This window comes from Neomonachus schauinslandi, chromosome 9 (assembly GCF_002201575.2).
Source record: "Neomonachus schauinslandi chromosome 9, ASM220157v2, whole genome shotgun sequence".
NCBI classification, from domain to species: Eukaryota; Metazoa; Chordata; class Mammalia; order Carnivora; family Phocidae; genus Neomonachus; species Neomonachus schauinslandi.
In genome coordinates, this window is record NC_058411.1 from 60,309,839 (window position 1) to 60,328,570 (window position 18,732).

Consider the following 18,732-nt stretch of genomic DNA (forward strand, 5'->3'; position numbering starts at 1 on the left):
TTGCTGAATAATATTCCATTGTATGGATATACTACATTTTGTTTATCCATTCATCAGTTGATGGACATTTGGGTTGGTTTCATTTTTTGGATATTATGGATAATGCTGCTGTGAACATTCATGTACATTTTTTTGCCATGGACACTAGTTTTATAAACTTTTTTATAACTTTATAGTTTTAAACCTTATATTAAGATCTAACGTCCTTTTTGTTTGTTGTTTTTGGTGTGAGGTAGGAAGTTGCAAGGTAAGAATCCTCCTTCATTCTTTTGCTTGTACATACCCAGTTGCCCCAGCACCATTTGTTGAAAAGACTCTTCTTTTCCCATTGAATTGTCATGGTATCCTTGTCAGAAAAACAACTGATGACAAATATCAGGGTTTATTTCTAAATCAAAGATTCTGTTCCATATACATCTGTTTGTCACTTCTATGACACTACCACAGTGCAATGATTGCTGCTGCTTTGTGGCAAGTTTTAAAATTGGGAATTATGAATCCAACTTTGTCTTCTTTTTCAAGATAGTTATGGATATTCTGGATCTTTTGTATCTTCCTGTGAATTTTAGGATGAGCTTGTGCATTTCTATAAAAACAGGAGCTGGGATTTTGGTAGGGATTACATTAAGTTTGTAAATCAGTTCGGGGATATTATCTTAACAATATTAAGTCTTTCAGTCCATGAATGGGATTTTTTTTTTAAGATCTTTAATTTCTTTTGACAGTGTTTTGTAATTTTCAGAGTATAAGTTTTATACTTAACTTTTTGTTAAGTACTTTTGTACTAACATACCCAAGTAATTTATTATTTTTGATGGTATAGTATTATAAAAGGAATTTTCTTAGTTTTGTTTTGATTGTTCATTGTTGGTATATAGAAATACAATTGATTTTTATATGTGGTTATTGTATCTTGAACCCTGCTGAACTCATTTAATAGCTCTAAAAACTTTGCAGTGGATTCTTTAGGGTTTTCTATATACAAAATCATCTCATCTGCAAGTGGAGGTAGTTTTACTTCTTCCTTTTCAATCACATTACTAATTCAGTCTCTTTGTAAGTGATCTGTTCAGGTGTTCTCTTTCTTCTTGAGTTGGATTTAGTAATTTGTGTGTCTCTAGGTATTTTTCCATTTAATCTATTTTATCTAATTTGTTGGTATATAGTTGTTCAGAGTTTTCCCTTACAATTCTTTTTATTTCTGTACCATATGTAGTGATGTCTCTTCCTTAGATTCTGATTTTAGTAATTTGAGTCTTCTCTTTTTTTCCTCGTTCAGTCTAACTATAAAGTTATCAATTTTGTTTATCATCTCAAAAAACCAAGTTTTGGTTTCATTGATTTTTCTGTTGTTTTTCTATTTTATTTTATTTCCACTCTAGTCTTTATTATAATTTCCTTTTTCTTGCTTTGATTTTAGTTGCTCTTTTTCTAGTTTCTTGAAGTGGAAGGTTTAGTTATTGATGCAAGATCTTTTCATCTTTTTTAATATAGGCATTTACATCTATAAATTTACGAGTGAGCACTGCTTTGCCTGTATGCCATCAATTTTAGTATGTTATGTTTTCATTTTCATCATCTCTAGGTATTTTCTTATTTCCCTTGACATCGATTCTCTCAGTTATTTAGGAGTCATTGTTTCATTTCTACATACATGAGAAATTCCTGAAGTTTTTATCTTTTACTGATTTCTAATTTCATTCCATTGTGATTAGAAAATACACTTTGCATAATTTCAATCCTTTCAAATTTATTGAGGCTTGTTTTCTGACCTACCATATGATCCACCCTATCGGATGTTCCTGTATCTTTGAGAAGAATGTGTGCTCTACTACTGTTTTGTGGGGTGTTGTATAAATGTATTTTAGATCTAGTTGGTTTACAGTATTATTGAAGTCTTCCGTTTCCTTGTTGATACTCTCTTAATTGTTTTGTCCACTATTAAAAGTGGGGTATTGAAGTCTTCAATTTTGATTGTAGAAATGTCTATTTCTGCCTCCAGTTTTGTTTTTGCTTCACGTATTTTGAAGTTCTCTGTTGAGTGCATGTGTGTTTTTAATTTTCATATCTTCCTAGTAGGCTGACCTTTTAACATTATGAAATTTAGTAGGCTGACCTTTTAACATTATGAAATGTCTCTTTATCACTAATATTTTTCATTTTAAAGTCTGATATTAATATAGCCACTCCAGGTTTCTTGGTTACTATTTGCATGGTGTCTTTTTCCGTTTACTTTACTTTCAACATTATTTGTGTCTTTGGATCAAAAGTGCAGTGTTTGATCATTTGTTTATTTTCTAGTGATTTGGCTGAACTAATCCTGCAAAGTCTATTTCCCCACCATGTGCAGCCTCAGCTCTCCCTGCTCAAAAATTTTAAAATGTTTTTTATCTTTTAGTAGGGCTACCCATGGGTTCCCCCCTGGGTTGACATAATCTACTACTAATCAAAGTTTGTATTTTGGCCCCCTTAGCCAGTTAGATTTTTATTGTTTACTGTGGATGTATGTGTGGCTTGGAGGCTGCTATCATATTCAGAATGTTTATGTTTTTTTGTCCCATGTTCACCTAGAGACTAATAGCTTGGAGGTTTGCTCTCTGGTTGCTCCAAACAGAGTACAGCTTTGGATATGCACAGTCGTCTAGACTCCCAGGATTGACTGGATGTTGTTTTAAAGTTGTGGCTTCCTAAGAGTTGACCCTGAGCTCAAGTAGAGTATTTGTGAGGCTTCCCCTTGTGTTGATAGGTCTGTGTGGCTTGGGGCATGCTTTCATGTCTGTCCTGCATCTTACTCTGATTGCTCCTGTGTGGGTGCAAGGTAGTACATGTGCACAGGTTTCTTCACCTGTAGACTTGACTGTGTTCCCAAGAGAACCCTTCTTGGCTATCTCTTCCTGCTTCTCTCTGTTAAAACTTCTGGCTGCTCTGCTGTTTTACTTTTGTCTGGAAGTGTTAGCTTCTCTTAATGGCTTTCCACCACACTCTCTTGTTTTTGACAAACCCATAGGCATGGAGTTCTCCAAGCTTTGTTTCAAAATCAAATCATTCCCCTCAGGCAGAGCTGCAGCTGAGTTCTTTGTCCTTATGACCTGTGTTTCACCCTGAGCAGAACACAGAACTGAGAGTTCTGCCACTACACCTGAGGTGGGGTCAAGAACCAACTTTTCCTGGAGTAACACTCTCACTCTACAAGTGAACAGTTAGGGAAGGATTGGCAGTTCATCTTCTTAGCTTTCACCTACTGGTGTAAAACCTCTAGCCTACTGGTAAGCTAGAGTGGGGAAGATTGGGAAAACTCAGCCTTTTGCACCTAGAGCTTCCATCGTAAGAGAAGGAGCTGGAAGAGTTAAGGGAGACATGGTTCTCAGTCACAGCTGCCTGGAATAGATTTTGTGCAGCATGGATCTGGGGAAGATGAGAAACACAGCCAGAAGCCTATTTTTCCCAGGATGAAACCATATTCCCAGTCTGGGAACTGGAGGGGAGAAGGGAACCCTTATATTGGCCTGAGTAGAATGCCCAGGATAAAGCTATAATGTGGAAGTAAAGGGGTGGGGTAAGGGATGCCAAAGACTCATTCTGTTCTTACTGGATGTGGTAGATTTTCTTGAATGAATGTTTGTCCATTTGCTGTATGCCCTTAGGACAATATGCAGAGAATTTAAATGATTTTTTTAAAAATCATTTTCACCACTTAAATTGTTGTTTTGCTTGAGAAAGAGTCCACTGAAGTTCCCCCCCAATTATATTTTATTACTTAGGTTAGATTATCCTAACAATACATTGAATATACCAAAAGTTGCCTAAGTGTTCACCCCATAAAGTGAAATATTGCCATTAGTGAAAGCAGCTAAAATATCTTTGTTCCTGATTTTAAGTTGCTGATGTTGAAACCCACAGTCATGACCTGACAACTTCCTCAAGATATGTAGGAAAATCTGGTTGTCTGACTATTTAAAATAATTTCAGTTCTCTGGCTATGGTTTGTTTGCTTGCTTTCTAATTTCTAGAAACTATAGTAATGAAAACATTACCTCTGGTCATAAAGTTCATTAGCCCATGCTTTGTTAAATCACACTAGACCAAATGTAGTGTGCCCTACTTAACTTGGAAAGCCAAATGTCATACAAGAAATTTGTTTTTATGAACATTTTTAATTTGAAGGAGATCTAAAAAAATGTCTAAGAGCTTGTCACTTATTCGACACAGTTCTATAATATTTGTGTATAAACTTCTTTTTTCTTATTCTGCACTTTGAAGAAGTGGATCATTTCTCAGTCATCTCTATATTCCTACTTATATTTCTAAAACACGTCCATTTAACTCTGGTATTTAGCCACATTGTACAACAGGTAACTCCTCAGATGCTTCATGCATTCACACATGTCTTTCCTGATACTCTTTCTCCTCTTCATTTGTCAGATCTCACTTGCCTTCACCCAACTCAGTGTAACTTTCTCCTTTAAGTGTCTCTCTGTTTCTCCAGTCAGAAGTAATCACACCTCTCTTTTGTTCTACTGGCAAGTTTATAGCTTTTCTAATTTTTTACTTATAATTACATATCTTCTTAGTAGATTACAAGATTTAATTCATTTTCATCTTTTTATTGCCACATACTGTGTACATTGAACTTAATTAATGGGTGAATGAATAAATTAATGATTAAATGAACAGTGTAATCTTTTGTTTTACAGTCGAGAGACCCACAAGATCGCAGTATTTTATGTTGCTGAAGGACAAGAAGACAAACATTCCATTCTCACCAATACAGGAGGAAGTCAAGCATATGAAGATTTTGTAGCTGGTCTTGGTTGGGAGGTATTGTTCTTAAATAATACCAAATATCATTGTATTTTTATTTGGAAGCAATGGTTTTCTATTTCTTTCTAGCTTATTTTAGAAGAATTACTTTAGGAGACTCAACATCTTAACGCCAGGTTTGTTATTGTTTCTACTTTATATCCTATCTGCAAAGACAGAAGCAGTTTGGACTTTGAAAGGAAAATTGTTGACTTTTTTTTATGAGTGAGTATTTTGTTAGTACTAAACTCCTAGGTTTAGGAGATCTGGATTTTCCTCACAGCTGTGACCAGTAGACAAGTGGTCTTCAATCTAAGATACGAATATCTTCACTATACCAAGGTCTTTAGGGGGCACATTGGCTTGGTTAGTTTTGAGGAAATTAATTTCCAGATCCCCTGGATTTTACTAAAATCTGTGCCTGAGAACTCTTCTGCAGTCTCTTGCCTCACCTTTTGTATTCTTCAACTCTGTAAAAGAAAGGCATACCACACACTCACCCAAATCCTACATTGTCCCAGAAGGTTTGTCACCCAAAACAAGTTCATTCAAGAACATACAATCTTACAATTGTAACTCAGGGCGCCTGGGTGGCTCAGATGGTTAAGCATCTGCCTTCAGCTCAGGTCATGATCCCAGGGTCTGAGATCGAGTCCCGCATTGGGATCCCTGCTCAGCTTCTCCCTCTGCCCCCCCCCTCTGTCTCTTATGAATAAATAAATAAAATCTTAAAAAAAAAAGAATTGTAACTCAGAAGGGAGGTATTTATTATAGACATTTGTGTTAATACGTTCAGTTAAATCGACATATGAAGTGTCATTTTCTAACAAAGTGAATTTGATGGTGGCTGATTGACTTGTCATTAAGTTAATAGCAGGCATTTTATATGTATTGTATCAGGCAAAACTGTAGCTCTACAATTTGATGAAAATATATTTAAAGCACATATACATGTAACATACAGTACACTGGAAATTATATCTTTTGCAGCAGTTTAAACTTGTGATGAAAATTTTCATATAGTTGTTAATTCAATACATGGTTTTTTAAAATTCTTGTAGAGAGTGCATGAGCAAAATTGTTGAAGACCACTGCGCTAGACTTTATAAGCCCCTCCTAGAGGGCAGGCACTTTTATCTCACTTTTATCTCATTTCATTTTAAAAGACATCCAAGTGCCTTGTACAGTATTAAGTACATAAGCCTTTAGCATTCAGTATATATTTTTAATGGCTTATCTTACATGCTATTTCCCTTTAAGTGAGTTACTTGGGGTCTTTGTTTCTATTTGTGTATTTGTCAAATATATACAAAATATACAAATATATTTGTCCAATATATTTGTAATACACTTTTTTACGCAACAGATATGTGAAGTTCAGTTGAGATTAGGTATGTGAAAGTGCTTTGGAAACTATAAAGAAAAATTATAAATAGATTTTCGTTTAAAAAAAACAGAACAGTATTAGTAAAAGCAAGAGACATTTGAAAAAGAACAAAGTAGGAGTACTCACACTTAGTATTTCCAAACTTAGTACAAAACAATAATCAAACAGTATGGCACTTGCACCAAGGATAGACATAGTGATCAATGGAATAGAATTGAGATTCTAGAAATAAACCCATACATCTATGGTCAACTGATTTTTGACAAGTGCCAAGACCATCCAGTGGAGAAAGAATGGTCTTTTCAATAAATGGTGCCAGAACAACTGGATAGCCACATGCAAAAGAATGAAGTTGGACTCTTACCTCACCCTATATATATACAAAAATTAACTCAAAATAGATTTAAAAAAACTAATTGTAAGAGCTAAAAGTATAAAACTCCTTAAAGACAATATGAGGTAAATTTTCATGACCTTGGATTTTGCTAAGGTTTTTTTTCCCTCACCTTTATAGAGCTCTAATTAATAAATAAAAGGGATTTTTACATATGACACTAAAAACATGAACAGCAAAGGAAAAATTAAATAAATTGGATTTCAGGGCACCTGGATTGGATGGCTCTGTTGATTAAGCATCCAACTCTTGGTTTCAGCTCAGGTCATGATCTCACGGGCTTGAGATAAAGCCTCATGTTGGGCTCCCTCCCCAGTTGTGGAATCTGCTTCAGATTCTTTCTCCCTGTCCCTCCCCTTCTTACCTTTCCCACTCACACTCTCTCCCTCAAATAAATAAAATCTTTAAAATAAGTAAATTGAACTTCATCAAACTTTAAGCTCTGGTCTTCAAAGGACACTAAATGAAGTGAAAAGACAACCTACAAAATTGGAAAAAATAATTGCAAATCATACATGTGATAAGGGACTTGAATCTAAAATATACAAAGAACTCATACAAATCAATAATTAGAAAACAATTGAATTAAAAAATTAGGACCTGAATGAACATTTCTCTTAATAAGATATGCAAATAACCAATAAGCTCATGAAATGATGCTTGACATCATTATCAGAGAAATGCAAATCAAAACCACAGAGAGATACTACTTCATACCCATTAGGCTGGCTAGAATCAAAAAGTCAGATAATAACAGCTGTAGGCTAGGTTTTGATACAATCTGAACCCTCTTACATGCTTGTAGGAATGTGAAATGGTGTAACTGCTATGGAAAACGATCTGGCAGCTCATGAAATAGTAAAACACTGAATTACCATATGATCAGAAATTCCATTCTTAGGTAGATAGATACCCAAGAGAAATGAAATTGTATATCCAGACAAAAACTTGTACATGGATGTTTATAGGAGCATTATTCATAATAGCCAAAAGGTGGAAGCAACACAAATGTCCATCAATGGATGAATGGATAAAATGTGATATATTCACATAATGGAATATTATTTGGCCATGAAAAGGAATGGAGTATTTACATGTTCCAGTGTGGATGTACCTTGAAAACATTGTTAGATGAAAGAAACCAGTCACAAAGACATGTGTTATGATCCATTTATATGAAATACCACTGTACACACACACACACACACACACACAGGAAGTAGGTTAGTGGTTGCTTAGGACTAGTTGGAGGGATGAGGGATGATCAGGGTGATAACTAAAGGGTACAGGGTTTCTTTTTGATGAAAATGTTCTAAAATTGACTGTGGTGATGATTGCACTTATCTGTGAATGTACTGAAGTCCATTAAGTTGTACAGTGGGAACTTTCATTTCTAGGAAGATCAAAGAGACATACTCTCCTTATTCTTCACACTAAGTATAACAAAACCCTGGACGTTACATATAAAACAAACATAGAAAGACTCCGAAAGGTGAAAAGGAAGACAGACCAACTCAGGACCAAGGAATGACATGATGTTGGGTTCTCAAGGGTTTCTCTTTATCTCCTGTATCTCCAAATTGGATCCGAAATAGCAACCTAGAAACATCAACAAGCACTAAAACCAAAAGAACCCCAACAGAGGCCCACTCTTTCTAGCCAAAGGACCAGGAAAGGAATAACCTAGAAAGACAGAAAACATTTAGACAATAACTGCTCTACTCCAACCAAACACCAAAGAAAATACTATGACTCCCATCCCCACCCCTGACAACAAAGGTCAGTTAGGAGGCCTAGCCTACCACCTTCATGAGACTGTAATGAGGCATCCCCAACACCACACAAGAGTAGTATCAGATAGTGTTAGAGAAGGCCAACCAAAAAGCCAAAATTTTCATCTCTGTCAGCTGGTCAAGTCCCCCATCCACACCCCACACCACAATGTCAGTGGAGACTACATGAGAAACCTGGAATTTTCTCCCCACCCAGCATAATGAGGTGCCCCTACCTCTTCTGCTGGGGTAGATCAGAGGAGGCCTAATAGAGAAGTAGGCCTTTTACCATCATCCAGCAGTAATGAGACTAACCCTGCCAGTAATGACTAACCTTTCCTCAGTGGACATCACATATGAAACCAGAACTCCTACCTCCACGTAACAGTAATGAAGATCTCCCCTCTGCAGTTGTCAGCTGAGGTTAGGTGGGGAACCTATACTTCACCCTCCACCTGGCTATAGTGAGGCAGTAACCACATTGCTTCTTTGACAGAGCTGTGTCACAAAACAGCCAGCTGAAACAGAAGTATTCAATAAAATTCATAGTCTTATAACATAATATGAAAATGTCCAAGCTTTGATCAAAAATCATACCAAGACCCAGCAAGGTCCCCAAATGAATGAGAAGAAAATACATAACAACACCAAATGACAAAGATTTTGAGGTAACCATAATAGAAATGTTTTGACTAGCAATTAGGAGCACAGTTGAAATAAATAATGAAAAATAGAAAGTCTGAAAATTTAATTACTGAAGTAAAAAGCTCAGTAGATATGCCAGCAACAGAGTCAGGTAGAGATGGGGGTACAGAAGAATGAATAAACTGGAAGACAGAACAGTAAAAAATGTGAATAGCAGAGGGAAAAAAGACTTAAGGACAGTGAACAGAGCATCAGAGACCTATGGGACTATGACAAAAGATTTAACATTCCTGTTATGTGAGTCCCAGAAGGAGAGAAGAAATAGGTTGGGTCTGAACATTACTTGAAGAAATAATGTTGAAAATTTCCCAAATTGGCAAGAGAAATAAAGTTAATAAATCTACAAATTAAAGAAGCTGGGTGAAACCAAACAGGATAAATTGAAAGAAATCCATGCAAGACACATAATAATTAAACTTTTGAAAAATAAGAAGTCTCAAAAAAATCTTAAAGGCATCTGGAGAAAAATTGTTCTTTATCTATGGGGGGAAAGCAATTAGAATGATAGGGAATTTTTTTTTAATGATTTTATGTATTTGACACACAGAGAGAAAGCACAAGTAGACAGAGCAGCAGGCAGAGAGAGAGGGAGAAGCAGGCTCTCCACTGAGCAGGGAGCCGGACGTGGGGCTCAATCCCAGGACCCGGGAATCATGACCTGAACCGAAGGCAGCCACTTAACCAACTGAGCCACCCAGGCACCCCTGAATGATAGGGAATTTCTTACCAGAAACTATAGTAGCCAGGGATGCCTGGGTGGCTCAGTCGGTTAAGCGTCCAACTCTTGGTCTCGGCTCAGGTCTTCAGCTCAGGTCTTCAGCTCAGGGTTGTGAATTCAAGCCCCACATTGGGTTCCAACCTGAGCATCGAGCCTACTAAAAAACAAAAACAAACAAGAAACAAACTATAGTAGCCAGAGAAAGTGGCAATATTTCTCAAGTGCTGAAAGAAAAATTAATGTAAACGAGAATCATATTAGCTAGTGAAGGAATGAAACAAAACATTCTCAGATGAAGGAAAACTTAGAGAACTTGTTGCCAGCGGATTTACCCTAAAAGAACAACTGAAAGTTGTATTAACAGAAAGGAAGTGATAGAACCTTGGAACACTAGAAAGAAAGAGCGTGACAAGAAAAAGTAATGGGTAAATACATTAGGCATTACTTCTCCTCTTGAGTTTTCTTAATTATGTTTGATGGTTGATGCAAAATTTATTTCTGATGTGTTTCTAAATGTAATGCCATGAAAATATTCATGGCAATTATATTACAAACAATTGAAGGTAAAGGGGCAAACTGAGGCAGAGTTTGTATAATTCACTCAAACTGTGACAACATTAGTAGACTGTGATAAGTTATGTACATACAGTCTTATACCAAGAGCAACCACTAAAAAAATGTATACAAAAAAATATACTCAAAAAACGATAGGTAAATAAAAATGGAATTCTAGAAAATGTTTAAGTAATCCACAGGAGGCAGGTAAAATAAAGAAATGAAAAACAGAAAATAAACAGGAAACAAAGAATAAAATGGCAGGCTTAAGCCCTAATGTATCAGTCATTACATTAAATATAAATGGTCTAAAAATACCAATTAAAAATTGTCAGAGTGCATTAAAAGGTATGACCCTTCCTATATGCTATATAAAATATATTCACTTCAAATATTACAATATAGGCTGGTAGAGAATAAAAGGATGGATGGGGCACCTAGGTAGCCCAGTTGGTTAAGCATCCAACTCTTGATTTCAGCTTGGGTCATGATTTCAGGGTTGTGAGATCGAGCCCCACATCAGGCTCCATGCTCAGTGGGGAGTTTGCTTGAGATTCTCTCTTTCCCCTTCCCTCTGCCCCTCCCCTCCACATTCTCTCTCCTTCCCTCTCTTTTCTCTCTCTAAAATAAACAAATCTTAGGGAAAAAAAAAAGTAAAAGGATGGAAGAGTTCTATCATGCAGACATTAATCAAAGGAAAGCCAGAGTGGTTACATTAGTATTAGCTAAGGGAGACTTCAGAGCAAAGAGAATTACCAGAGACAGGGATATTATAATGATAAAATGGCCAGTCCAAGACAACATAGTGTGTGCTCAACCAACAGCAGAACTGAAAAATATATGAAGCAAAGCTGATAGAACTGAAAAAGGAAATAGACAAATCCATAGTTACGGATGGAGACTTCACCTCTTTCACAACAACTAAAAGAAGAGCCAGGCAGAAAATGAGCAAGTATATAGAAGAACTCAACAATACCATCAACCAACAGGATCTAACTGACATTTATAGAACACTGTACCCAACATCATGGGAATACATATTCTTTTCAAGTGTCCATGGAACGTATACCAAGATAGACCTATTAGGCCATAAAAAAAACACTGCAACAAACTAAAAACATTGAAACCATCCAGTATGTTCTCTAACTACAGTGGGATAAAGTGTGAAATCGTTAACAGAAAGATAACAGGAAAATCTCCAAATTCTTGCCAGGGTTACACGCTGTATAATTCTATTTATTCAACATTTTTTTTAACATTTTTAAATTTAAATTAATTAACATGTAATGTATTATTGGTTTCAGAGGTACAGGCCTGTGATTCATCTGTCTTATATAATACCTAGTGCCCATTAAATTACATGCCCTCCTTAATGTCTGTCATCCAGTTACCCCATCCCCCCACCCCCCTCCCCTCCAGCAACCAGTTTGTTTCCTATGATTAAGAATCTCTTATGGTTTGTTTTCCTCTCTGGTTTTGTCTTGTTTTATTTTTTCCACTCTTCCCCTATGATCCTCTGCCTTGTTTCTTAAATTCCACATATTAGATCATATGATAATTGTCTTTCTCTTATTGAATTATTTCACTTAGCATAATACCCTCTAGTTCCATCCACATCATTGCAAATGGAAAGATCTCATTTTTTTGATGGCTGCATAATATTCCATTTCATATATATACCATATCTTTATCCATTCATCTGTCAGTGGACATCTGGGCTTTTTCCATAGTTTGGCTTTTGTGGACATTGATGCTATAAACATTAGGGTGCAGGTGCCCCTTCGGATCACTGCATTTGTATCTGTGGGGTAAATACCCAGTAGAACAATTGCTAGGTCCTAGGGTAGCTCTATTCTCAACTTTTTGAGGAACCTCCATACTGTTTTCCAGAGTGGCTGCACCAGCTTGCATTCCCACCAACAGTGTAGGAGGGTTACCCTTTCTCCACATTCTTGCCCACATCTGTCATTTCCTCACCTGTTAATTTTAGCCATTCTGACTGGTGTGAGGTAGTATCTCATTGTGGTTTTGATTAGTATTTCCCTGATGCCAAGTGATGTTGAGCATTTTTTCATGTGTTTGTTGGCCATTTGGATGTCTTCTTTTGAGAAATGTCTGCTCATGTCTTCTGCCCATTTCTTGATTGGAGTATTTGTTTTTTGGGTGTTGAGTTTGATAAGTTCTTTCTAGATTTTGGATACTAGCCCTTTATCTGATATGTCATTTGCAAATATCTTCTCCCATTCTGTCAGTTGTCTTTTGGTTTGTTGACTGTTGCCTTTGCTGTGGAAAAGCTTTTTATCTTGATAAAGTCCCAATAGTTAAATTTGCCTTTGTTTTCCTTGCCTTTGGAGACATGTCTAGCAAGAGGTTGCTGTGGCCAGGGTCGAAGAAGTTGCTGCCTGTGTTCTCCTTTAGGATTTTGATGGATTCCTAACTCACATTTAGGTCTTTCAACCATTTCGAGTCTATTTTTGTGTATGGTGTAAGGAAATGGTCCAGTTTCATCCTTCTGCATGTGGCTGTCCCAATTTTCCCAACACCATTTGTTGAAGAGACTGTCTTTTTTCCATTGAACATTCTTTCTTGCTTTGTTGAAGATTAGTTGACCATAGAGTTGAGGGTCCATTTCTGGGTTCTTTGTTCTGTTCCATTAATCTATGTGTCTGTTTTTGTGCCAGTACCATGCTGTCTTGATGATTACAGCTTTGTAATAGAGCTTGAAGTCCGGAATTGTGATGCCACCAGCTTTGCTTTTCTTTTTCAACATTCCTTTGGCTATTCAGGGTCTTTTCTGGTTCCATACAAATTTTAGGATTATTTGTTCCAGCTCTGTGAAAAAAGTTGATGGTATTTTGATAGGGATGGCATTGAATGTGTAGATTGCTCTAGGTGGTATAGACATTTTAACAATATTTGTTCTTCCAATCCATGAACATGGAACGTTTTTCCATGTGTTTGTGTCTTCCTCAATTTCTTGCATGAGAATTCTATAGTTTTCTATAGAAAACTCTTTGGTTTGCCTCTTTGGTTAGGTTTATTCCTAGGTATCTTATGGTTTTGGGTGCAATTGTAAATGAGATCGACGCCTTAATTTCTCTTTCTTCTGTCTCGTTGTTAGTGTGTAGAAATGCAACTGAGTTCTGTGCATTGAGTTTATATCCTGCCACTTTGCTGAACTCCTGTATGAGGTCTGGCAATTTTGGGGTGGAGTCTTTTGGGTTTTCCACATAGAGTATCATGTCATCTGTGAAGAGTGAGACTTTAACTTCTTCTTTGCTGATTCGGATGCCTTTTATTTCTTTTTGTTGTCTGATTGCTGAGGCTAGGACTTATAGTACTATGTACAGCAGTGGTGATAGTGGACATCCCTGCCATGTTCCTGACCTTAGGGGAAAAGTTCTTAGTTTTTCCCCACTGAAAATGATACTCACTGTGAGCTTTTCATATATGGCTTTTATGCTATTGAGGTTCCCTCTGCCCCTACACTACGAAGAGTTTTAATCAAGAAAGGATGCTGTGCTTTGTCTGCATCTATTGAGAGGACCGTATGGTTCTTGTCCTTTCTTTTATTAATGTAGTGTATCACATTCATTGATTTGTTCATATTGAACCACCCTTGCAGCCCAGGAATAAATCCCACTTGGTTGTGGTGAATGATCCTTTTAATGTACTGTTGGATCCAATTGGCTAGTATCGTGGTGAGGATTTTTGCAACCATGTTCATCAGGGATATTGGTCTGTAATTCTCCTTTTTGGTGGGGTCTTTGTCTGGTTTTGGGATCAAGGTAATGCTGGCTTCGTAGAAAGAGTTTGGAAGTTTTCCTTCCATTTCTATTTTTTGAAACAGCTTCAGAAGAATAGGCATTAATTCTTCTTTAAATGTTTGGTCGAATTCCCCTGGGAAGCCATCTGGCCCTGGGCTCTTGTTTGTTGGGAGATTTTTAATTACTCCTTCAGTTTCCTTGCTGGTTATGGGTCTGTTCAGGTTTTCTATTTCTTTCGGTTTCAGTTTTGGTAGTTTATACGTCTCTGGGGATACATCCATTTTTTCCAGATTGCCTAATTTGTTGTCATATAGTTGCTCATAGTATGTTCTTATAATTGTTTGTATTTCTTTGGTGTTGGTTGTGATCTCTCTTCTTTCATTCATGATTTTATTTATTTGGGCCTTTCTCTTTTCTTTTTGATAAGTCTGGCCAGGGGTTTATCAATCTTATTAATTCTTTCAAAGAACCAGCTCCTAGTTTTGTTGATCTGTTCTACTGTTCTTTTGATTACTATTTCATTTATTTTTGCTCTAATCTTTATTAATTTTCTTCTCCTGCTTGGTTTAGGCTTTATTTGCTGTTCTTTCTCCAGCTCCTTTAGGTGTAAGGTTAGGTTGTGTATTTGAGACCTTTCTTGTTTCTTGAGAAGGGCTTGTATTGCTATATACTTCTCTCTTAGGACCACCTTTGCTGCATTCAAAGATTTTGCAGAGATGTGTTTTCATTTTCATTAGTTTCCGTGAATTTTTTGAATTCTTCTTTAATTTCCTGGTTGATCCATTCATTCTTTGGTAGGATGCTCTTTAGCCTCCATGTATTTGAGTTCTTTCCAAATTTCCTCCTTGATTAAGTTCCAGTTTCAAAGCATTGTGGTCTGAAAATATGTAGGGAATGATCCCAATATTTTGGTACTGGTTGAGAGGATGATTGGTCCAAGATGGTGGTGGAGTAGGAGACCTTAATTTCGTTTGGTCCCAAGAATTCAGCTAGATAGCTTTCAAATCATTCTGAACACCTGCAAACTAAACTGGAGATCTAAGAAATGAATAGCTGCAACTCTACGAATGGAAAAGGGACCACTTTCTGCAAGAATGACAAGATGGAAAAACTCACCTCAAAAAAGAGAACAAGAGGCAGTACTGACTGCTAGGGACCCAATCAGTATGGATATAAGTAAGATGTCAGAACTGGAATTCAGAATAACGATTATAAAGATACTAGCTAAGCTTGAAAAAAGCATAGAAGACACTAGAGAATCATTTTCTGGATAAATAAAAGAACTAAAATCTAACCAAGTCAAAAATCAAAAAGGCTATTTATGAGATGCAATAAAAAATGGAGGCTCTAACTGCTAGGATAAATGAGGCAGAAGAGAAAATTAGTGATAGAGAAGACAAAATGATGGAGAATGAAGAAGCTAAGCAAAAGAGAGATAAACAACTGCTGGATCACGAGGGGAGAATTCGAGAGATAAGTGATACCATAAAGCGGAATAATATTAGAATAATTGGGGGGGCAGAAGGTATATTGGAGCAGATTACAGCGGAAAACTTCCCTAATCTGGGGAAGGAAACAGGCATTCAAGTTCAGGAGGTACAGAGAACCCCCCTCAAAAATCAATAAAAATAGATCCACACTCTGACGTATAATAGTGGAACTTGCAAATCTCAGAGACAGAGAAAATCCTGAAAGCAGCTCGGGACAAGAGGTCTGTAACCTACAAGGGTAGAAACATTAGACTGGCAGCAGACCTATCCACAGAGACCTGGCAGGCCAGAAAGGACTGGCATAATATATTCAGGGTGCTAAATAAGAAGAATATGCAGACAAGAATACTTTATTCAGCTAGGATGTCATTCAAAATAGGAGTGATAAAAAGCTTCCACGACAGGGGCGCCTGGGTGGCTCAGTTGGTTAAGTGACTGCCTTCGGCTCAGGTCATGATCCTGGAGTCCCGGGATCGAGTCCCACATCGGGCTCCCTGCTCGGCAGGGAGTCTGCTTCTCCCTCTGACCCTCCTCCCTCTCATGCTCTCTGTCTCTCATTCTCTCTCTCTCAAATAAATAAATAAAATCTTTAAAAAAAAAAAAAAGCTTCCACGACAAACTTAAAGAATTTTGTATCACCAAACCAACCCTACAAGAAATATTAAAGGGGATCCTCTAAGCAAAGAGAGAACCCAAAAGTAACATAGACCAGAAAGGGACAGAGACAATATAAAGTAGCAGTCACTTTACAGGTAATACAATGGCACTAAATTCATATCTTTCAATACTTACTCTGAATGTAAATGGGCTAAATGCCCCAATCAAAAGACACAGGGTATCAGATTGGATAAAAAAGCAAGACCAATGGGGGCGCCTGGGTGGCTCAGTCGTTAGGCGTCTGCCTTCGGCTCAGGTCATGATCCCGGGGTCCTGGGATCGAGCCCCGCATCAGGCTTCTTGCTCAGCGGGAAGCCTGCTTTTCCCTCTCCCACTCCCCCTGCTTTTGTTCCCTCTCTCGCTGTCTCTCTGTTGAATAAATAAATAAAATCTTTAAAAAAAAAAAAAGAAGACCAATGGATATGCTGTGTGCAAGAGACTCATTTTAGACCCAAATACACCTCCAGATTTAAAGTGAGGGGGTGGAAAACCATTTCTCATATCAGTGGACATCAAAAGAAAGCTGGCATGGCAATCCTTATATCAGACAAATTAGATTTTTAAACCAAAGACTGTAATAAAGAGATGAGGAAGGACACTATGTCATAATTAAAGGGTCTATCCAACAAGAAGATCTAACAGTTGTAAATATTTATGCCCCTACCATGGGAGCAGCCAAATATGTAAGCCAATTAATAACAAAATCAATGAAACATATCAATAATAATGCAATAATAGGGGACTTTAAAACCCCCCTCACTGCAATAGACAGATCATCTAAGCAGAAGATCAGCAAGGAAATAGAGGCTTTGGGGGGGAAAAAAAAAAAGGAAATAAGGGCTTTGAATGACATGCTGGACCAGATGGACTTCACAGATATATTCAGAACATTCCATCCTAAAGCAATAGAATACAGCTTCTTCTCTAGTGCACATGGAACATTCTTCAGAATAGATCACATGCTGGATCACAAATCAGGTCTATTTATACAACATTCTTGAAGTGACCATTCAGTAGTGAAAAACAGATCACTCATTGTCAGGGTTTGAGGGGTAGGGTAAGAGGGAAGTGGGTATGCTCATGTAACAGGGTAACATGGGGGATCCTTATGGTGTTGAAAATGTTCTGTTTCTTAATCATATTAATGCCAGTATCCTGCGGTTTTGTTTTTTTTTGTTTTTGTTTTTGAGAGAAAGAGTACAGCAGGGATCAGGGAGGGGCGGAGGGAGAGGGAGAGATTCTCAAGCAGGCTCCATGCTGAGGCTCGTTCTCACGACCCTGCGATCATGACCTGAGTTGAAATCAAGACTCGGACACCCAACCTACTGAACCACCCCAACGCTCCATCCAGTATCATGGTTTTAATACAGTTTTGCATTGGGATAATCTGGTTACAGGTACAAAGGATCTCCTTTTATTATTTTTTAAAACTTCTTATTAATCTACAGTTATCTCCAGTTAAAAAATTGAATAAAAAATATGGAAATCATCAAGTATTGCATAAGTGTTTAGAGCAAAGGAACACTAGAATGAGACTTTTTCCATTACATGATCAGAGAATTGATCTGAAAATAACCTGTTTTCTAAAACAAAACAAAACAAAAGGTCTACACTTAGATACCATTTTTCACCTATCATATTTGAAAAGATCATAAAGTGGGTGCCTGGGTGGCTCAATTGGTTAAGCAACTGCCTTCAGCTCAGGTCATGATCCTGGAGTCCCGGGATTGAGTCCCGCATTGGGCTCCCTGCTCGGTGGGGAGTCTGCTTCTCCCTCTGACCCTAACCCCTCTCATGTGCTCTCTCTCATTCTCTCTCTCTCAAATAAATAAATAAAATCTTAAGAAAAGAAAAGATCATAAAGTTTGATAATATATTTGGGAGGTCATGAGGGAAACGTACTCTTATACACTGTTGGTGCCATCTATAGAGAGACATTTTAGTGAGTTTCAAAATTAGAAGTGCACATGCCCTTTCACTTACAGTTCCACTTTTAACTATTTGTCCTATAGATCTACTTTCACAAATGCAACATGGCATGTATTCTGTGTTTTTCACTGCATCATTGACATAATAACAAAAGATTGAAACAGCCTAAGTATCCTTTAAGTAGGGGACTAGTTAATTATTGTACATCAAGAAAATGAACTTCTGTGAAGCCAAGAAAACAGAACAAATGAGGAAACTCTTTACTTACTAATGAGTACTCTTCAAGATATTTTAAGTACAAAAAAGCAACATGCAAAACATTGTGTGTGCTGTGTGTGTGTGTGTGTGTGTGTGTATACACATACATGAAAGAATTTAATTGTATATAGAGAGAATATTTTTGAAAGGATATTTAAGAAATTGCTTTCTAGGGCACCTGGGTGGGTCAGTCAGTTAAGCAGCTGGCTCTTGATTTCAGCTCAGGTCATGATCTCAGGTTCCTGGGATTGAGCTCCACATTGGGTTCCGCACTCAGTGGGAAGTCTGCTTGAGGATTCT

The 18,732-nt window shown here is 37.2% G+C and overlaps 1 protein-coding gene across 4 annotated transcripts in view; it reads left to right on the forward strand.

Annotated features, from left to right (window-relative positions):
- RALGAPA1 (Ral GTPase activating protein catalytic subunit alpha 1) overlaps positions 1–18,732 on the forward strand; it is a 247,730-nt gene that overhangs the window by 172,172 nt on the left and 56,826 nt on the right. For all 4 annotated transcript variants that reach the window (XM_044918201.1, XM_044918202.1, XM_044918204.1 and 1 more), the window contains one exon: positions 4,695–4,818. In XM_044918201.1, coding sequence (XP_044774136.1) covers positions 4,695–4,818 — 124 coding nt within the window. The remainder of the gene's footprint in view (positions 1–4,694; positions 4,819–18,732) is intronic.